Below are 22,211 nucleotides of genomic sequence, written 5' to 3'. Positions count from 1 at the left end.
TTTATATTTTTTAATTTATATTTGTTCGAAAAAGAGGAAGGGAGTGAAGAGAATGGTATATAAAAGTAAAAAAGAAACAATTATAGAAATCATGCTTTTATTATTTTTATTTCTTACTATTTTATTATAAAGGACAGTACTTTATAGATTTTTTATAGATACAGTTTCTAATAATACTGGGGTATAGTTTTAAAATTTTAGATGTACTTTGTACTTCTTATATGCAATTTTTATAATATTGTATTTATTAAAAAGTAATATTCTTTCTATTTGTCATAATGCTTTATTGTATTTAGACAGTATTTACAGTAAAAGAAGTTTATTTTTTTTTCTCTAAAAAAAGTATTAGAAGAAAGAAAAAGGACATTTGTATGATTTTCCAATGATTTTTTTTTTATTATTTATTATGTTTTGATTTGTCGTTTTATAATATTTCATGTAACTACTAAAATTTTGTTATCAGTATTTGCATGAATCGACACATTTCCTATCAAAAAATATCATTTTACATAAAAAAACATGTTGTAATAGAATCAAACTATGTATAAATAGTAGATATCACATAGAGAAATATTAAAATTTCATAGAAAGAAAATTTAAAAATGAATTGACAATATAAAAATTAGTTAAAAATCTTTGAAATTTAAAAACAATGTATTTCTCTTATTTCATATAAAACATTAAATAAGTTTTTATTGTACGAACAGTTACAATATCATAAACATTAATTTAACGTTTTTTTATAAAAAATATTTTCAATTAATGATTGAAAGAGAGAGAAAATGAGAGAAAGAAGGAGAGAAAACCTTTTAGATGTAAATACTCTCTAAAATTAACCACAAGAATCAAAATAACGAACAATTGTCAAATCGCGGACATTATAATAAGTTGCGTAATGCAATGATCATGCGAGTACCGACCGAATCTCAAAAATCTACTTTGCATGGTTTTTTTTATTGCTTCAATAGGATCACAAATCCTTTCGTGTGATTAGAGTACTTGTGGTAATGCCCGGTCTAGATCGGAGGATAATCCTACTTGTGGCTTATCCGAGTGCATAGTTTGACAGGTTAAAATTATATTAAAGTTGATTTCCAATCGTATCAATCATATCAAATAATTTTTTTTATCCAATTAAAACTCCGGTTTAGTCCGGACATCATAGAATAAAGTGTGGTCGAATTCGAACCAAGAAAAGAAAGAAAATTTGTATGACGTGTACCAACGCATGTCAGTAAAATATTTCCAAATTTTTTTTGTTTTTTGGTTTTAATTTGACCAGACTTCAATACATTAGCGTGTGTACTTTAATCACACAAAAGAATTTGTAATTCTATAAAAGCAATAAAAAATACGATGTAAAGCAGATTTATGACCTGTTTTACCTTCTTTTATTTGTGAAATTTTTTTTTTTACTGCGTGGAGTGAAAAATTCTTTCAAATCGTTTCCTATACTATTAGCATATGTACTTTAATTACAGAAAATAATTTTTTATTCCACGCCAAAAGAACCAAAAGAAAAGAAATTTAGAAAAAATAAAAGTCGATAAAACAGAACTTCAGCATCCCTAAATCGGTCAGTATATTTTAATTAAATTTTGCACGAATATTTATTTAAGTGTTGTTAATGTATGTTAATAATTTGAGCTGGATGGTAATGATTTTTTTTATCAAATTTGTCCATAAGTACTACAGTACATAATTGTTTGTTAGAACTAATAAACATAAAAATTTAAAGTTTATCTTATTTAAATTGATCAGAGAATTATGTCTGTTTTTTACGCAGTTTTTTACGCAGATATTTGGATAAGTAATATAACAATCTATTAAACTTGAACGATTTTTCTAATATTTTAACATGTGATCCATAATTAATGTGATTCGTATTTTTCAATTAATGATTGCATGCGTGTAACAATTTGATGAAATATTATACAGATATAATAAAGTTTGAGAATTAAAAACATCGTCGATAGATTCCATGTATAACAAATATACATGATGAATATGAATATTATTCTTCGAGTAGACTTCTCTGAAATATTTTATGTACGAAAAGCGAACAAGTCCTGTGTGTATTTCGAAAAGATATCGATGATAGGAAAAAAGTAGTAGTTAAAACTTTTGGTCCCTATTGTGTGTGTCGGCAGAAATCAAATTAGTTTTTCTTGATGATAAGTAATATTCCTGAATTTATAAAGTATTTTTTATTAATTTGGAAAAAGTAAATTTTACCAACCTTTACAAATTTGTATTTAAAAAAAATAAAAGTATTAGAATATATATTAGAATAAATTTGTGATTGTATTTTATAGTTAGAAATTAATAATTATTTTTTTTTATAAGAATATTTAATATATAATACATATCTAACAATTGATTATTTATGAATATCTAAATTCAAAGAACGATTCTTTTATTCTAACATGAAATAAAGTACAATGGATTTAAATATCAAAAACAAAATATTTTTTTCTTTTACTTTTTTTCTATCTTCAATATTTAACATACACGACTGGTTTCTCTTTTTTGCAAGACTATTTGTATATGTATATAATATGTATGTTCTCTAGTTTATTCAGAGACGCGATGAAAACATTGCCTGGAAAATATTCATTTTCTCTCATCGAGATTACCTCTTGTGTGTATATTTGTTATTTGCATTTACATTCAACTATGTATATGTGTGTGCGCATGCTTTTATTTTTTTTTATTTTTCTCGTCATCAAATAAATTGCCAAGTAGCAGAGCCTATCAATTTATCGCAGATGTCTAGTTTGGTCTTATACAATTATCTTATATCAATGATATCAGATAATTAATCCTGCTAACAATTGTTGCGTTAATTTACATCGATTATTAATTTTCACATTATAATTCTATAAACAATTTGAACGGTTTCATAAACATTTGATTAATTAGAGGTAACATTGATACATACTCATGTATCTGACTGATGTATTTAACAAAACTAATTAAATGCAACTATTCAGACACGGTACACTCCGGATATCCCGAAAATGCCCAACCGGAAATAGAAGATATTAATAACACACCGTGTGTATGCAAACAAAAGTTTAACAATTTTTTCAAATCATGGCGATTTTTAAAACTACTTATTTAAAAACTAATTACAAACTAGTTAATTTACTATTAAGTACGTGTTTTCGTAAATATTTTGCAGTCTTTATTCACTTATATAGATGTCTTTACGTTGCTCACATTGTTCTTATTTCCGTAACAGCACTGTCTCGCGGCGATAAACCGGATAGTTTAAAAACATTTTAGAATGTTTCACACGTTTCAAAAGTTTCTTCTTGACATTTTTTCAGGCACAAAGCTGATTGTGAATTGCGCAGAACAATTCTGTTAGTCTCTCTCTTGAAAATTAACACTTCAATTATGTTTTTAATTATGCATCGCGGAATCGAATCGCGCGTTCTCGACGTGGCCCTGATCGAGCCGATGTGTGACGTCACATACCACCTCCGGAGGGCCCATTTCCGGTCAGACATATACCGCCGTCGCTACTCTGGCTGACGCTGCTATAGCTCACATTACTTGCTTGTCCTCCCGTTCCCATTCCGGAAATATACTGAAACAAAATTATTGTTTTCGCATTTATCACAAATAATTTATTAACATTCATTATTATAAAAATCGAAATAACATATTTTACACATTTATAATATTTTTTCATTTCTCTAAAAATATACATATCGATCCTTCGATTGGAAAAACATAAGATTGGAGTTTTAATATGAAAAAATTTTACATATAACTCTACATATTTTGATTCTTCAGTGCGAATCTTATTATCAAATTTTCTGCTCTTGTATCAATACATCTTTCGTTTTTTATTCCAAGGATTGATGTGAGTTTTTAGGGAGAAATATATTATTGATAGTCGAAGCTTGATATTTTTTGTTTTCATAATATAATTATCTTTTGAAAGGGATAATTCAAAGATCCTAATGAGATCTTAATTTCGACGGGTAAAACAAATCATATCCGTATAGTATGCATACTTGTGCAGTGCTAATACACGTAATGCGGGTTCTCGTGTCATACGGGTATCTGAGGAACTTTGAGGATTTTTACTGTAACCGACAATAGGCTGAAGGCGGATATACTGAAGGATATCTACTATAAATAATATTATGAAATCTAAATATGTAATAACAGATCTTTTGCAAATAAAAATGAGTAAGATATTCATAAAATATTAATTCAAGTATTTGGACAAACGACCTATGAATCAGTAATTAATTACACTCTCATATCAAAGGTTGAAAATTATTTACGACTATAAATATCTGTCTTAGGCACTTTTTTATAAAACAACTGTCGCCGGTTGTTTGTTTCTGCGGAAGTCAATCGCGTACTTTTATTTGATGAGCTCTCCTGTCGTCGTCCTAGGTACAATCGATCCATCGGGTTTGCTTCAAACGCAACCAATCTCTCCGCGCTCGTTGCTTCCCTTTAAAGGTCGCCACGGATCAGCGACAAGCTTTACACTTCACGCTCGCCTGTGTATACACGGCTTTGCGCCGAATCATGCGAATAGTGCGGTCGAAGAGACAACCCCAGGTTGAATGAAGAGAGGGTTGGTTTAGGTAGTTAAACGGTTTTTCGATAGCTCTTGGCCGTAAAGCAAATAATTCAATATTCAGCCAGCCGTGAGAAAAATGCTATCGTAAATGTGAACGAGAGTTGAGTGAAAAATTTCAGGTTTACCGATAAAATAGATAAAGTAGGCTGAGTAGGCTAAATCGAATAGACGTTACATTTCTTTTGATCGTGTTTGCATACTTTGCCGACTTCTCCAAAATTATCTTTATATTTTTTCAAGACAAATATAGTTCATACTTTGATCGATATTTTTACTGATATAATTAACAATTCTCATTAGAAAAGAGTTTGTTTTGCAAATATTTAAAATGTAAAAGATCGAGATGTTGTATATATTTCGCGCAATTATTTATGGAAGAAGGATTAAAATTTAGGATTTAAAATTTTCTACACTTATTTTTACTTTCCGTCTCTCCTATCTCTCGGGATAGTAACTGTATCAGAGTTTTCTCGTTCATTCTATCAGAGTTCAATTCCCTAAAGTCAAATAGTGTTCCGTATTTTTTGTCTTTTCTCACTCCTTTTTTTTTAAATCCTATATTTCGTATTTCTGTCGTTTTAGCAATACAGCCACGCAAAAGTATTTATATGTAGATTATTGAATTAAAAGTTTATTCAGATTTTTTTGTTTTTATATTTTATCCGGAATGATATATGAATAATCAAAAATTAAACAGAATGTGAAGGAGCATTTGCGTAATGTGAAAAGGATAGCCTTTCAAAACAATCATACCAAAAGATAAGTAATGAGAGTGCCTATATTAAAAAAGTGCATTTTTTTAGGTAACGAACAGTGTTATGTGCAAGTGCGTATTTAAGTTGACATTTACTAGTCACGTACCGAGAATCTATATTCTATGGGAATGTGTTGATATTCGTTGATGTTCGTTGATCTCTGATACATAAGGATTTGGGAATCAGATAGAATCGTGATGGCTTGCAAAACTAATTGCTATATTGCTTGATCTATTGCTCTAAGGACAAGAGGGAAATGGTAGAGATGAAAATAGAAAAAAGGCTTCGAGGAATTCCAACTATCAACAATCGACGACCAGCTCGCGATGATATTCCGTTGTTAAATGTAGGTTTGGTCGCTGGAATTTTCTCGACATCCTCGTATGTGATGGAGCGAATACGCGGAGTAGTATCGTCCGGATGCGAATTTCTGAAAAAAGTAATATACTGGATACACGTGCCCGTACCTAGTGATAAACGTTAATAGTATCCTGTCTTCCGAATTATTAATAAGATTGTGATATGAAGCGTTGCTCCGTTCAACATTCCCATTTTACTCTCGTTCTCCGAATGCGATATATGCTGCTGTTACACTATAACACATCAGCGTTTTCAATCGAAAACAATACAAATGTATCGTGTTTTCTAAATATTTTTATTAAAAAAAATTACTAATTAGCATAACGAATAGATTAATGTTACACGAAGGGAATATCTATCAATGTAGAAATGTTCGTTACCGTGTCAGATTTATAAAACTCTCACTGCAAATTACGCTACATTTTTCATAGATTTGTACAGTGCAGCACTTTATTATACACTTTCTTTCGTATATATATTACGAAAAAATATTAAAGAGATTAATTAAATATTTTAGATAATTTAAATATTTTATACACATACATATACTGTGTAATGTACCATGCCTGAGCGCGCAAATTTGTAGCAATCTGATTGATTCACTTTTTAAATGCCTTTTATTTAAAAATTATTGTAGCTTTGATGTTTCGATATTAGGATTGTCTTAAAATGACCTGAAAAAAATGTTATTACCGTACGGTGCGCGTTTATTACGCGATACCATCACAGGAGCACCAGAATTCCTCTCGAAGAATGATGATGATTATTTTTCCTCCCTTCTTTTTTTTTTTCTCCAACTCAGTATTTATTAACACATTTATCGCGGTCACCGATGACCGGAACTGGACTTTCCGTTTATGATAATCACCGGTGACCAACAAGGCATAATTGTTGAATGCAATTAATATGATTGTTTTATTTAGAATTTAGGAATGATTCAGGAAAGATTATTCTAAATTAAGTTAAATGTAAAGGTAAAGGAATCCAAATTACAAATTAGTCCTACGATTAGATATCAATATAATATATCGCAATTTAACAGGCCAATTTCTACTTTGAATTAAAAATATTTATGAAAAAGTAATATATAGTACTATTAAAGTAACTTATATATATATTGTTAGACTTACCTGACTTGGTTTACACCTAAATGCTGGTTGATACCGTCGTTTCATTCGTCTTGGACAACAGTAACATAGAATTCTGACGAAAGCTCTGAAACGAAAAAATATAATATATTATCTAACTTTAGTCAAATTGCAAACAATATGGCAAAATCGTAATAAAAAAATATTAATTTAGATAAGTTTCTGTTTTTTTTTTATTCAGCCATGGAATTAATATATTAATCAGATTTAGGCTGTGCAAACAAGTACATTACAGACAAGTGCGTTTATGCAATATCACGCATAATATCGTGACGCTAAGTGTAGTTTAATGTCAAGATTGCATGACCGTTATTTTTTTAAGTATCATATGTACGAATCTTTACATAAAGGCTACGGTGATGAAAATGTGTGACAAACGGTCAATATCGCATATATACTGCATCCTTTCAATGTTACAATGCAAAAAAATTTACATTTATAGAAATGTTATCAAAAATGCCCTACATCTTCATAAACGTATAAATTTACTATGTTTTTTTATGGTTTTTGCAATGATAGTGTTATTGCTGCCATTGAAAAGAATGCCGTCAACAGTTTTCTAAAAATTGAAAAATTCCGGATCAAAAGGTGTTTTTTGTTTTTCAAGATTTTTTATATATTGTGTAAATATGTGTGGTGTACTTTCATGTTTCATCTGAACGAGCATATCAACAAAATAAATAAATGAATAAAAAAAATTTTTCCAGTAAATCGGTCATAGCAATACCATCAAAACTTTCGCTAGATCTAACTCTGTTAGCGTTTATTGGCTTTAAAAATTTATTATAACATATTTGTCATTTAAATATTAAATATTAGAAACAATAATATCTCTTTTTTGTTAAAACTTTTGCAACTATGCATTAAATAGCTCTCTCTAGGAAACTGTTTGCAAATAAAACATCTGTCTACGTGAACTTTTCTTAAAATAATCTACGTTATTTCCTTCTAAATTTAATTACTTTTTTCTCTGAAACATCCTGTATATATAATGTAATATGCATGAATAGTTCATATTACTAAGTGGTTAATAAACAGATCGTTTCTTTCTGTGATCGTACGAACGATATTATATGATATTTACACTCTTTGATCCTATCATTATTTAAATTGGACTTTTACGTTTTCATAGATCAAATATATACGAGTAATATAATATGCGAATGCTGCATTTTAAAACAGTTGAGTTGCAGTTTGCGCAATGAATGTGACAAGTGCTGAGAAATAACATGGATAACGTTAAATTGAATTTGCTTGACTTTAATCGGTCACAAGGCTGTCTACATCGTCTTTTTTTTATTACTTTGATATCCACCGCTGTTAGCATTGTAGTACCGTTACAGCTTATGACTGAACAATCTATTATTTTGAAGAATCTTGTGGCACGTCAAAATCAGCGAGATAAATCATCGGGTTTAATCTCTTGTACGACGACGTTCATCGATGAATATTATGAAGATGCGGACCGAATATCGCTTTTACTACCGAACGACTTGCAAGATACTTCTGATCTCATAGAACCGTTCATGAAAGAACTGCGTACAGACATCGCTATTTACACATTAACCTTGGAACAAGTGGACATGATGGAAACATATGATATTTCGGCAAACGCTGTCATTCTAACAGAGAGCGCAATTGCTCTCGAAAGAAACAATTTTTCCTTTACGGATTCCTATCAGCTTGATGGCGATTTTGTAATAGCGCTAACGAATTCATTCACTAACGAAGAGAGTTTTCTAACAGAAGCCAACACGCTGGTGCTACAAATGTGGCAGCGATCGATATTCAAGCTCGTAATATTAGCGCCAGTGAATGATTCGATTCTACTCGCCGACAGCCTTCCGGTCCGAATCAACGAATCGTACGTACCTGCCGAGTCAGCACTTCGCGGCAGATGTGAACAAGAAACCATTGCAGTCCGATGGCGATATTTCACGAATAAAATGCAATCGACCAACTCTCGTGTCGTCAGCGCAGCGATTTTTGATAATTTTCCATTCGCATATTTTTCCAAGAGCACAGGCTCTTTGAAATTCGGCGGAGTTGAAGGCATGATGGTGGAAGAAATTGCGAATAGCATGAAAATCGGACTTAACAGGCAGATGATTGAGTGGACGAATAACAGTACAATCGATGACGAGCTACGTATAAGACTTTACAACGCGACTGATGACTTGGTATTCGGTGGTCTCCTGTGCTCTCTTGGTTATTCCCAACGAAAAACGGAATACACGACTTCTTACGGTATTGTGCGTATCACGTGGATGATACCGATTAAATCGAACGTTTCTCTACGCGGTTTAATAGCTCCGTTCACCAAAAACGTTTGGTACGCCATAATCTGCACATTGATCATCGGTGGACTCGTAAAGCTATTTTTATTTCACGATATTTCGTTTTTAGACATTGCGGCATTGATTTTCGGTGTGTCAACCCGTCAGCCAACAAAAATTTCCAGCAGAATTAAATTTATATTTTGGGCCTTTTTTGGCTTTTTTCTCACGCAACTTTATTTGGGTTCGCTGGCTGAGCAACTCACGTCCGCGGCAGATCTTCAGATGGAAACTATGGAAGAGTTAATCAATTCGGGGCTACAAATTGGCGGGACCGAGAGATTCGAGCATTTATTAAAAACGCCTGACGATACTGATAAAGACAGCTACATTGTGCACATGCTTCATGAGAATTTTATCACTTTCAATCAGTATGATTATATTAATCAGCTTCAGGATCTCATGCAAGGAAAAAACGACACTTTAGCTCTTCTCGTGATGTTGAATTTGACGGATGCTAACAAGTCCACTCAAGAATACGCTCATATTATAAAAGAAACTGTCGGCACTTATCCATTAGCTCTCGCCACTTGGAAAGATTTTCCGTACTTGGACGAATTTAATTTCAAGATTCAAGTACTCGTTCAAGCTGGTCTTGTTGAATTTTGGACGAACATGGTATCATGGAACACAAGTAATAATGCAGATCAAGATGAGTCTAGCAATTCCAATGTTGAGCTCGATGATCTCGCGCCTGCTTTTCTTCTCTTGATCACAGGATACCTCGGTGGATGCTGTCTATTAATTATAGAAGTTATTTTTTATCCGTCCAAAATACTTTTGTAAATTAATTTTTTAATATTTTTCTACAAGTAAACCGAGATAAAAATCTATTTATAATTTTATTTAATAGAAAGCATTTTTTAGATATTTTATATTCTTTATTTAAATATTATATGGCATTTTACTAATGGTTGATAAGAATAGCTTTTTAAGAATAATTTTATCATATCTCGCAGAAAGATTTCCTCCTTCAGTGACATTTATCTCGATTTATTAACCGTCCATAATAAGTCTATTGAGATTCCATAGAATATTTAACCACGTCTCTCAGATAAAACAATCTCGCAGTGAGTTAATTTGAAAAGTTTCGAGCTAATTTCATTAAACTCTTCTGTTTAGTTTGCTAATGGAAGCAAAACTTTTAGAAGTATATTATGTCAATACCAAGATTTACTGGCCCGCATTATTGACTGTACTTTAATTTATATACACCGTAAAAAGAATGGAAAAAAGTATGTTGCACTTTGCAAGGTGCCAATTAATATTAACATATTAATTGCACGAGAAGTAGCTTTTTTAACTAATACGAGAAAGCGAATGGAAAAGAGAAACAAGTTAATTCTTTATTCTTTTAATTTATAGAATTATCGAGTGATTGATTATACGAAGTGCTAGTTGTATTACGGCGTGATTATGTCGTTCTGTAAACTTTTGTGTGAACGAAAGAGTTAAAAAGCAATATAGCGTTGTTAATTAGAACTAATCGAAGAGTGATTTCCGGTCATCGGGTTGATACATCAGCGACAAAACGATTCAATCTGCGGACGAAAGGTCCGTTCGACCGATTGGCCCGATGCTCGTGTAATCAGCTATTGCCATTGAGTTTACGTTCTAATGACGGTGAAACGTGCGCAAAATACATTTCTATCGGAATGCAATTGAATCATAGTGTGCGATGTATCGAACTGGAAATTGTGATGACTATGTCATTACAACGAATATTAAGTAGGCTTGTTAAAATTTCCGAGCGCGAGAAGTATTTTAGAATGTTATAACTTCCTGTATATGCATTTGAATCTGATATTAAAATTTGGAAATTCAGAAAAATATTATTCTTATAAAACACAAAATAAAATTTATTGTATTTTAAAATGTTAATTTAATCAAGTCTTCTATGATACAAAAATCCGCGTCTCGAATCGAATTGAAGCTTGCGGAACATATAAAGATAACGGAGTTAAGAAAAAGGAGTATAGTACTAAAGAGCCATAGAAAGAGAAATGGGGAGGGGATGAACCTTGCAAATTTACGACTATGGCTTACCAAGCCTAATCTCGTAATCTTACCTTCTTCCACCCTTCATTCCTGGCTTTCCCTCTCTCGCCCCTTCTCCCTCCTCTTTCCCTCTTTTTCTTTCTCTCTCGCTCTCTTTTATTGCTTTTAGTCAGGCAAATCTCCCCGTTTTTAGTAACGAATAACGACAAAATATATAGACTGTTTGGCGCCGGATACGAGGCGACACGACGTCTCGACGATGTTGAATCCAGATTTTGGCAACTATGCACTGCGCCATTTGTATGGGTCACGCTTTCATTTTTATTTATTTTTTTCGCGACACACATGGTCATTCTGCATCGTCGATCACGAAAAGACTTGTTAAGAAAAGTCAATTACTTAGCAAGATCTTGACACATTTTTGTTTATAATCTACATAAAAATATGATGATATGAATTTATGTGTATTTATTTAGCACTATAGATTAGATTGATTTTGTAAAGAATATCAGTTAGTGAGTAGGCATATATATAATAGTGCAGTTATATTCAACCTATAAAAATAAACTATATATATTCCTTACTATTATATAATAATTTTTCTCCGACCAAAAGTCAAAATACAAGATTATTAATCAATGTAATTAGCAGCGAGATTATATTGTGCCTATTTTCGTTTAAATCTCGAGCCTTTATTCCTTACTATCGCTAGCACACGCTCGATTTATAACGGCGTATCAGATCCTGGATAAAAAAAGGGACGGAATAGATTCAAGGAACATTGATGACGCCGATTATTTGCAAAACAGCGACGGAAAATCGGCCGTCCTTGAATTCGAAATCTCTTTATGAGATCGGTGACCTGGTTTTGCTCGGTCCACCAGCTAATAGAACGTTATTACTTGCCTTCCTTCCGCCGCTCTTTTAAACTCTGATACGAATCTCGATTTGTATTTTTTTACACTGACACTCATTTTTCTTGAATTTTACATCGACATTTTCCTTAAAAAAAAATTTTCTTAATCTCGGCATCTATTGCAAAATATCTATATACGTATAGGCTTAATAAAAAGAATTTGTGCAAAATTTAAAATACATGTACGCAGTGTCAGCTTACAAAAACATAGGACAAAGTAGCGCTGACAGAGATGAAATAATCCACGCGATACAATGCGAAATAAAAGCTCGAAATGTGAAATTTTAGATTTTACGAACTCAGAGGCAGATTACTCTCTCGATTTCAAAGTAATGCTGCTTTTGTTTGCGACCAGTCCATACGTTCTATGCTTGAAAGTTCTTATCGTTTCAGATAATATTGAAACGATACGGATGCAATCGATAATTCCTGAGTTTTTGCATTATTTACATATTTTTTTACTCACAAGTTAATTTTTCCTACTTTTTTTATATTTTGTCGTGATAAAAAATATTTTACGCATCAAATACGTGTTATTTTGGAAGAATCCATACCATTCCAGTTGAAGCGGAACAGAATTGTTATAATTTGGAAAAAATCTAGTTCAAACAAATCGTATCAGTTTATCGTTTTTAATAAAGATTTCTTTCTATTCTTTGTGCTACTTATATACTTGTAATTTTACTTTGGATACTAAAGATATTAAAAAAAGAATTGTCTAGATTTTGTTTAAACGGCGCGATTATAATTAACTCAGGGTGGAGGCGTTTTAGAAAACACGGTTTAATGCGATACGATCACCGTGAATCATTCGTCCAACTACTAGAAAAGCTATATTTTTATCGATGAGTAATGGAATCACTAAGTTATTATTTTTATTACTTTCACTGCTATTGTTGAACTCCGTATCTTTTAGATCGTCTTTCTTTTCTATACAAAGTTGCAATTATATCTTTATTAATATCCGCTCGTTCACAGCGATCGAACTATCCATTTTACGACCTAGAAGATAGGCCCTCACAGCCCTGTATACCATAAAGAAAGCACGCGGTCTATTGATTTTACATTTACCTGTATACGTGGAGTAAATACCCGTGAAGCGTGATAGTTACACGTGGGATTGCCGTACACAACGTCGTTTGGCGTCAGCCAAACCGTATCGGCTCTATTCAACGTCAGCGTTATATCGCCCCCGTCAAGTAGTGTAATTTGCTCCGATTTACGATTTAGCATACGAGTACGTGTGTCTACATTGTGAGACAAATCAGCTCGTTAATTCGTTTGTAGAAGCGTATATAATCTTTTATTACTAAAATTTCTTATATATCTTATTCCGAAAATCCGTCAAGTATCACAATATTGGTAACCTTTATGAATAATTTACCTTTTTAAATAAAATCATAAAATGTTTTTGCAGCTCATTAACTTGGAATCGTGTCTATATGGCAAAAGTTCAAACAGTGAGATTTTATACGAATCTCCTCGAGAATTAATTTAATTTAGAATAAGATCATTCACAGAGAATAAGAAAATTTCGAATCCTCCAATTTAAGAATTGAGTTGTTATTAAATGAAAGAAATATTTAAGACAAAGAATGTTTTTCGCGAATGTTACGTTCCAGTTGCACTTGAGGAGACGAAGAAAGAAAATAATTGGATGTACGCTTGTTCCTGAAACTTTAAGCTCATTTTGGGCGCGGACAAATAAAAGTAATTTACTAAAGGATCTCTGCCTAATCCACCCACAATCCACGCTAGCTAAACTCTCTCTTTCGCTGTCTTTACGGAAAATCCCTGTCGTATATATACACTTCACTATACCTTATAGAAGATGTTTTAAAAGGAGAAAACGGGAGTTGATTTAAAATCGATTTACAATCTCGCAAAAATTCCTTCTCGTAATATTCTTTCTCTTTTCAAAAATTGTTGTCTTTCTCAATGTTAGTTCGTTTGATAAGTATTCAGTTTGGTTGCGTAGTTATGACGAAGTTGTAAGAAATAAAATCGATATTTACATCAAGATACGGTAACGATCAGATAAATAACTATAATAATGTACTAATAGATAGCAAACTATAGACAAAATATAGACTGACGTGCACGATGATTATACCGACGTAATGCGTATTACCGTAGCATTACTGTCGCATTATATTTGCTGTACATATATAATATAAGAAACGGATGTAAAAATAATATTAAATTTGATAATGTACTTTACATTAATATTTCTTATGTCAATGTGATAGACAATGATGAAAAATGGGAAAAAATCAAGGATATGTTTTTCCAAATTTAGCCTTAGCATAAAGAAATATTACTATGAAAGAGACTTATTAACACTGAATGATGTAAAAAGACTCACCTACGAAAGTCTCTGCTCCAGCAAGCATATATCACGGGATTCATTCCGCTATTAATCCAGCCGAGCCAAGTGACGGCTGCAGATACGATTTCTTCCTGCCATATACATCTTGTGCAAAATCCTGACCATAGATTCACAACGAAGAACGGCAGCCAGCAAATGATGAAAACACCCATAACGATACCGAGGGTTTTCGCCGCTTTTTTCTCCTTGGCAAATTTGGCGAGCTTACGCGAGAGGGAGAAATTTTTCGTGCCCAAATGCTGCTTGTTGATCCGCGTGGAAGGTACTCTAGTGAGACCATTATTGTGAAGAGCCGTTAATGGTTCTTCCAGATCTTGAAGATCTTCGGGTGTACTCGAGGCGGTGCGAAACAGGTGCTTGGCATCGGTGTTGGTAGTACCGCCTCGATGTATCCTCAACGTAAGTTCGAGCTCGCCCGACGCCATCATCACCTGCTTCGTGCCGAGCTTCAGACTCCTCGTCTGTATCACGGCGGCACGATAGATTCTGTAATACGTGAAAACCATCACGAACAGCGGCAGATAAAAGCTGATTGTCGACGAGAATATCAGGTAACCGAGATTTTCCGTGAAGGGGCACTTGTTTTCCGGCACTTGCTCGGTTCGCACGGCACGCCACCACGCTATCGCGGGGAAGGAAATCGCGCTCGAGCAGATCCACACAATAGCGATTAGAATGACCGCGCGTCTTCTACTCATTCGCATCGGGTATGTGAACGGATCGGTGATCGCCCAATAACGGTCCAAGCTGATGACGCACAAATTCAGGATAGACGCGGTGGAGAAGAGAACATCCAGCGAGCGCCAAACATCGCACCAGTCTGTTGTGAACAGCCAACGGTTCTCCAGCACTTCGTACACCGCACTAATAGGCATCACTACTAGACCCACTAGACAATCGGCGCAGGCCAACGAAGTTACGAAGTAATTTGTAGCTGTGTGAAGGTGTCTTTCGCGAAATACCGCGAGGATCACCAACGAATTGCCGAAAACGGTGGCTACGGAAAAGAGCAGCAGGACAATCGCGAGACCAATTCGATCTGTAGCGAGATCCCAGAGAGATTCGGGATCTTCGTACGTGCGATTGAACGGCGGATAACTAGCGTTGTAGAAACTTCTGCCGAAATCGTTATTCAGTGCGTGCTCTTCGTCCCAGTTCAATAAATAGATCTCGCTGTCGTTCATGTCGTTCGCCGTGCGCAGCTCTGCCACTACGGACGGTCTTTCGTCCGCAATCACCCTGACGTGCGATTGCTCGAGATAATCTCGATGTTCTCAATTCTTGCAGTTAAATGGCGAGATGTCAGAGCGTCGATATTGCGTTTGTACTTTTGTGAATTCTCATTTTCGCTCGATCGCTCATCTTGTTTCGCTAAGATGCCACGAATCATTATAATTCCGAAAATATACTTTTACACTCGCCAGATTGTCACGTAAAATATTCTGAAGAAATAGTTTAATATTTGATCAATCTTTAAATTTTCGTCATTTTATGATTTAATCATATCTTATAAAATTCAGACTCCGTTAATATTTGTCGTATGTTTGTTTAATAGATAGTAGTGTTTGGCACAATGTGTTCCCCTTGATTGAGATGTTAAGGTAATGTATAAAGAATACAGCATAATTGAGGAATAATGTCAAAAGTTTAAATTTCTCCTGCTTCCATCAGTATTTTTATCCGACTAGGATTACCTTTCTTTTGTACATCTGAAACAAGTAATTGGATTCGTAGAAGTAAGTTTATCTTCTAAAGAAAGTACTTGAGAATGAGAAAAATGAGATATAAAAGTTCACGAATCAAACAATTTTACTCTTATTACGTTAAATTCTGTATCTCTTGGTCAAATGCTTTTTTTCTTGCAAAGTATCTCTATTTCCAGTAACTGTATTACAATTATATTCGCTAAACAAACTTAAATTTTATATTAGCCACGAGTAAATGGTTTGAAAAAACTTTGATATTTTCTTTCAGCACATTATAAACCATTTTCTCACTGGCTATATTTATTTATAGATATTCATCATCAAGTGATTATCACAATCATCTTTGACCCCGCACTTTTGCGTCTCTTTGCGACCTCCCTCGTTTTAGCAGTGTATTATATACTCGATTTTACACATAGTTGTTGGAGAAGGCCGCCGTTGAACTTGGTCATTACGGATGAACAGTACCAATGGCGATCGATATGCATAGTATTACAAAAAATAACTTTCCTAAGACAGGCAGCTTATTAATGAAAAACACATTTTTTCTAGAATGGTAGAACAAAAATATCTGCTCTTTCTAAGATGTTCAATACTCACATTACTTTTAAGAAATGAGACTCAAATGTGAATTAAATATTTTTAATTAATAATTTTTCAATATTTTGTCGGTAAACGGAATTCCGCTACGCTATAAATGCGCAGTTATAATGAAGAATGTGTTTCTTTCAAAGAACAAATCCTTATATTACGTTTCTTTATAAAAGTTGAGTTAGATCAATGTGTGATTTCTTTCCATTTTCTTTGGAAACTTGCGAAATTGCGATAGAGGGCTCAAGAGAGGATAAAGATAACTTACTGATCGAGAGAATAAAAGAAGATACCAAGAGCAAAAAAGCGAGAAATCGAAAGAAAAGATCGGAAGATAAAACGTTAATATTTTGCAACATAATGACATAACAGTAATGTTTCTTAAATTGTTTAATTATTACATTTGCAAAATAACTTTTTAAATAAAATATTCATATTTATTCAAGTGCTTTTATTAACAATTAATTAAGACTATACTAAAGAAAATAAACATTGTACAACTTCGTACATATCAAATAGATATATATATATAAAATATTGCTCTCTCACTCTCTCCCTCTCTTTCTTTTTCTCTCTTTCTGTTCACCACCGGAATGATTTATATGATAATGTGAATTAACTTCGTCGAGTCAGAGGCAGAAGGAATCTATTTTACAAGGCTTGATCGTATTCGCATTTGTGACCCCGTCACGACCAATTGCAAAATTACATAAGATTAGTTAAGTGATAATCGTGTAAGCCGGAAGTTAGTAGGTGTCAATAGTCTATTATCATTTGTCTCTCTAGATATTTTTATTTATTCTACACGTATAAAATTCAGTTATTTTTTACAAAAATATATTTATATAATCTATTCTGTTTAGATAAATATTTACACTAAATTATTTTGATAACGTAGTAAAAATAAATTGTGTATCACAATATGATATATTGATATGCGGAATAATTTGTATTTACAATTTCTGATTATTTTTGCTGCTAGATCTAATACTAAAAGTCACATTAAATAGAATACTGGAATTTAATCTGAAATTTTCAATAATATTTGATTTACGCTTTCAACTCGCATCACATGCGAAAGTTTAATAATGCAATAAATAAAAAAAATATGTTAACGAATTATCTGATTATTCCGTTTTATAACGAGGCAATTCTTCACCGGTACTGACACCGGTACTGACTGATTAAACAATCTCCGCTTTAATGTTAGAAACGCGTGATTAAAGTTGCGAATTATAAAATGTAATTTATATAAGCGCGCCAATATGATGAAGGTATTATTTTAGTTTAATATTATACTATGAAATGTTAACACTTTAAAATTTTTAATAGCACACAAACTTACTTTTTTGAAGCTGTATTTTCATAACAGGACGAAAAGAAGCATAATATTAGAATATTATTTTTTATTTAGTAGTATTATACTTTATATGCGATATTTTGTATTAATCAATCTATTCAATCTACTTAGCAAAGAGATATATGAAATTTATTGATCTTTATAATTTTTTATTGAATAGCGAATGCTCCTTCTATAAGCTTGCAATCTTCGATAATATTATCTCGTCTTAAGATAGATATTTCTTTCTATCTTTGTCACATCGATAAGCCATGAATTTCAGCCCCTTAAATAATTGAAAATGTTACAATATGCTTTTCGCAATCGAGTATACTAAATGAAATAAAAAGACAACAATGTTGTTTAAAGTGTTTTTAACGTTAAAGTATCATGCATAAAGTGTGCACATCGGCGGAATTAATTTCATTTACCACGATATTTTGTAGCATTTTACCGTGTATTGTTAAATCCTTAATCCTTTTTATATAACACATAATTTTGTAAATATATGGAAAATATTTGTCAAGGAGTTTAGACAAAAGCTTGAATTAACCAAATAACGGAATAAATATTCGAGAATTAAAAATATTGGGTTGGATAAAATATTAAGTTGAATTTATATTCGAGATATTCAATAATTGATTTTCAGAATAATGTTTAAATATCGGAATAAAATTTAATGTTAGTAAGTAATACTGATTCTACACACGCATAAGAAAATTCCTTCTCACGCCATTAATGGAAGTGAGTTTTACGAAGTTTGTAGCTATTTTAATTAAACGTAGAATACAGTCAACACATTAGTACAATTGAAAATAAAACTTATATAAACTTGTGTTTTGTTCAATCTGCTAAAACGAAGGAAAGCGTTTCCAAAACTACAAAAGCGACAATAGTAGGACGATTAAATAAGGATCGAAACGTGATATTGTGCGTACCACTATATACCTTTTGCACATTGTAAACCGATTGTCCATTCTTCTGTCAAAGAAGATACGCGAGTACCACGGTTGTTCTTCATTAGCGTGGCATTGCTGGATAACGCGCGTTAATTGCTTCCTAATCTGTCACGTCCCGCTTGCACGTGAACTTTCAAGGTCACGGTTTCTCCCGATCGTCGGTATTCAATCGATTTGCACTACATGCACTATGTCACAACATTCGAGGCAATAGTGATGCTGCTGAGATAACTGTCGTGATCTAGTTTGTGTTGTCAAATGTCGGTATCGAATGTAAACGAACGACAGTATCAAGAAACGTGATAAAGAAAGAAAAAAAATGAAAAATCGCGAGCATTCTTAAATACTTGCTCGAAACGCGCACAAAAACGATAAACGAGAGAGGTCTGACCTCGGACTGCGTTGTGGCGCTCTTCCTCGAGAACGTGGTATGTGGTTTCGCGGTTTTAGACGGTAGACTGCTACCATCGCGTGGCTCGAAAGCTCGGCTGCACCCGAAGCGCTTGCGCGCCGCATCGAGCCGCGTCAAGCCGCATCATCCCCGGCGCGCACACACACGCACTTTTGCCCTTATCAACTTTTGCTCGAGACACCCCCGTTTCTTGCACGTGCGTCACTATAGCACGAATATACGCGGATATGACGTAGACTTTTTCTACGTCAGTTTTATATTAATGACATCACTCTCTCTCTCTCTCTCTCTCTCTTTCTCTCTCTCTCTCTCTCTTTTTCCCTTTCTCTCTCTTTCCCTTTCTCTTTCTACGCCGGTCTGTTTAATTTTAATCATTTCTTAATTTTACTCCTGGCGTTATCTCTCGTAGGTTTGCCTTGTGTTGACATGTGATGTATAATTTCTACAAATTTGTTAAACCCTTGCAGAAATTAAAAGAATATATTATCTTATCACATTGCTCTTTTCTTATGTTGCTCTGCAAAAAATATCAAAATTTTATATTTACATCTCAATTTCCGATTTATTGTGTCTTGAAAGTAAAAATGATTACTTTTAAATTTTGCTGTTAAGCTAGAATATATTGAAAATTGGGAGCAACAATTTTGCAAGCAAGAAATAATAATATTGCATACAGATCTTAAATATTGTCTCTGTTCCGCGCAGTGTATGTAGTATAGAACATATTAATTTTAAATTAGGATTTACGACGTAAGTTTTTCTCAAAGCTATTTACGATTTTCGCCACAGCATCCTTCTACAGTATTTTTTGTCTGACTAGTACGATCCGCTTCTACTGCATTTGTCATGCGTTGTTCATTTTTAGTCTGTTTACAACAACCGGACATACAGCAACCGCCGGCTGCTTCTCTTGCTCTAAATAAAAGAGTATAATAGGATTAGATAATTTAAAATATAGAATAAAAGTACAGTTAAACAAATATTTAATAATTACTTTGATTCGATAGAATTTATGACAATGTATTTAATAACATATAGGACAAGTTCATTTACAAATTTATTTAAAATAGCCCATATGGCCGCCTTTTTAACCTTGTTGAGTAGAATCATTGCATGAATTATTTTCCTGCTGGACAGCAGCTTTTCCGATCCACACTGACATCACTACTACAACATCCACCATGCTCTTCTTTCGTACCGGCGCAACATTTAGCGCCGCAACATCCTTCGCGTGCTTTACTTTCTCTGTACATTCAGTCAAGTTAAAATCACTAAATTATCATCAAGGGCACTATAATGATGCCAGGCGACCATATAGGTTTAAGTAACTTTTATCTCAAATTAACATCGCAATTTTTACTTGAAATTAATATTGCAATCTCTTTACTTTTTGCTACAACATCCGGTCAATTCCTTTTCTTTATTGACTGCACTGTTCTTTTTCTCACCACTGTAAACATAATTCACATGATTTGTAATATCATAATACATACATATATACACTACTTATAAACAAACAAACATATTTATCTATCCATAATACATGTGTATAAAGACTTACTGGTTTCTGTCACATCGACAAGTCACTTGACCGGCATATCCTTTTTGACTGGTAACTTTGCTGGTAAATTTTTAATCAATCAATGAATTCAATTTATTTTGCGGTATTTGTATTATTGCTCTTTATATAAGAAGCAACGAAAGAGATTAAAACTCTGCTTTGCATGATATATAGAAAAATAAGATGATACTTACGCGCAATGATCACACATGGTTTTATGATATTATAGTGTATGTGTTCTAATTGAATAATTTCTTTAAGTCAAGAGAAATTTTAAAATTCCGATAAAATATATTGAATGCCAAATTTACATGTTGCTGCATATTGTAAATATTCTGCTACGCGTTACTATGGTTATTCATTTTTTTTATCGAAATTTGTTTTCACGATATTTTGTATACATACATATATACATAATATGTGTCGCATTTATATAGAATCAAATTTATTACAATATTATTTACCAGCACTTTGACTTGTTAATATAAAAATAATTCAAAAATCATCAAAATTTATCAAACAAATAGAAAAATGATTTTTTTTTTAATTGCTTTTTAGATTTGAATTTCAAAGGCAAATATCTTGGCAAAAGTACGTAGAAAAAATTTTATATAAACATACAGGGTAATTTTTATTTAATTTATACATTTCTAAAAAATTGTTTATCTTTATTGGAACACTCTGTTAACACTCTGATAATTTTAATAAAATAACATTTCTACATATGTGACTACTTTATACTATTATATATTATTCCTATTTATGTTTTCCGTAAACTGGTGTTGTATTAAACATAAAATAATTATTTTTAAATAATCGGTGCATTTTTTAATATCTGCAAACAAAGTGCATGAGTTAAATAAAAATATAGATAAGAAATTGACGTATGATTCTATAAGAAAATATGGATAAAATTTACATTATAATACTTACTTCTGGATGTTCTTTAAAATAGCACATAGCTATTTGAAAAGCTTTGTCGCAAGCATTTTGAGCTGCTAAAAATTTATTTTCTAATTAGTTTATTATCAATAATATACTTTCGTTTCTTTTCAAGTTTTCGACGTATTCTGTTCTACATACTATAAAATATTTTACAAAAAAAATAATAATGGAATTTATGTTTATT

At 32.6% G+C, this 22,211-nt stretch overlaps 2 protein-coding genes across 4 annotated transcripts; one reads left to right on the top strand and one right to left on the bottom strand.

The window, feature by feature from the left end:
* Nucleotides 1-80: 80 nt before the first annotated feature.
* On the bottom strand, nucleotides 81-20,283 carry Dop1R2 (dopamine receptor 2). Of its 3 annotated transcripts, XR_001100571.2 has the most exons (5): nucleotides 19,099-20,283; nucleotides 14,491-16,223; nucleotides 6,858-6,942; nucleotides 5,474-5,797; nucleotides 81-3,595 (listed from the first exon to the last, which is right to left on the bottom strand). XR_001100571.2 is itself a non-coding variant. In XM_012365083.2 (4 exons), exons 2-4 carry the CDS (start codon nucleotides 15,696-15,698, stop codon nucleotides 3,476-3,478), a joined length of 1,413 nt encoding a protein of 470 aa, XP_012220506.1. In that variant the 5' UTR covers nucleotides 15,699-16,223; nucleotides 19,089-20,283; the 3' UTR covers nucleotides 81-3,475. The 3 variants fall into 3 exon arrangements, 2 of the variants coding, with proteins under 2 accessions (XP_012220506.1, XP_012220505.1); XM_012365083.2 differs by lacking the exon at nucleotides 5,474-5,797 and having other exon boundaries at nucleotides 19,089-20,283; XM_012365082.2 differs by lacking the exon at nucleotides 5,474-5,797.
* On the top strand, nucleotides 7,916-10,465 carry LOC136999360 (uncharacterized). Its single transcript, XM_067353144.1, has one exon. The coding sequence runs from the start codon at nucleotides 8,105-8,107 to the stop codon at nucleotides 9,995-9,997; it is 1,893 nt and encodes a 630-aa protein (XP_067209245.1). The 5' UTR covers nucleotides 7,916-8,104; the 3' UTR covers nucleotides 9,998-10,465.
* Nucleotides 20,284-22,211: the final 1,928 nt, after the last annotated feature.

This window comes from Linepithema humile, chromosome 4, assembly GCF_040581485.1.
Source record: "Linepithema humile isolate Giens D197 chromosome 4, Lhum_UNIL_v1.0, whole genome shotgun sequence".
Lineage (NCBI taxonomy): Eukaryota > Metazoa > Arthropoda > Insecta > Hymenoptera > Formicidae > Linepithema > Linepithema humile.
Note: the sequence above shows the minus strand (reverse complement) of the source record. Positions and strands in the feature narration are given on the sequence as shown.

What these genes read in the sequence shown, in the direction of transcription:
- LOC136999360 (XM_067353144.1), top strand. Translation starts at nt 8,105, where the DNA reads ATGGATAACGTTAAATTGAATTTGCTTGACTTTAATCGGTCACAAGGC.
- Dop1R2 (XM_012365083.2), bottom strand. Translation starts at nt 15,698, where the DNA reads ATGAACGACAGCGAGATCTATTTATTGAACTGGGACGAAGAGCACGCA. An exon ending in TGGAGCAGAGACTTTCGTAG is followed by an intron (nt 6,943 to 14,490) that starts GTGAGTCTTTTT and finishes TTTTCGTTTCAG; the next exon opens with AGCTTTCGTCAGAATTCTAT. An exon ending in TTAGGTGTAAACCAAGTCAG is followed by an intron (nt 3,596 to 6,857) that starts GTAAGTCTAACA and finishes ATTTTGTTTCAG; the next exon opens with TATATTTCCGGAATGGGAAC.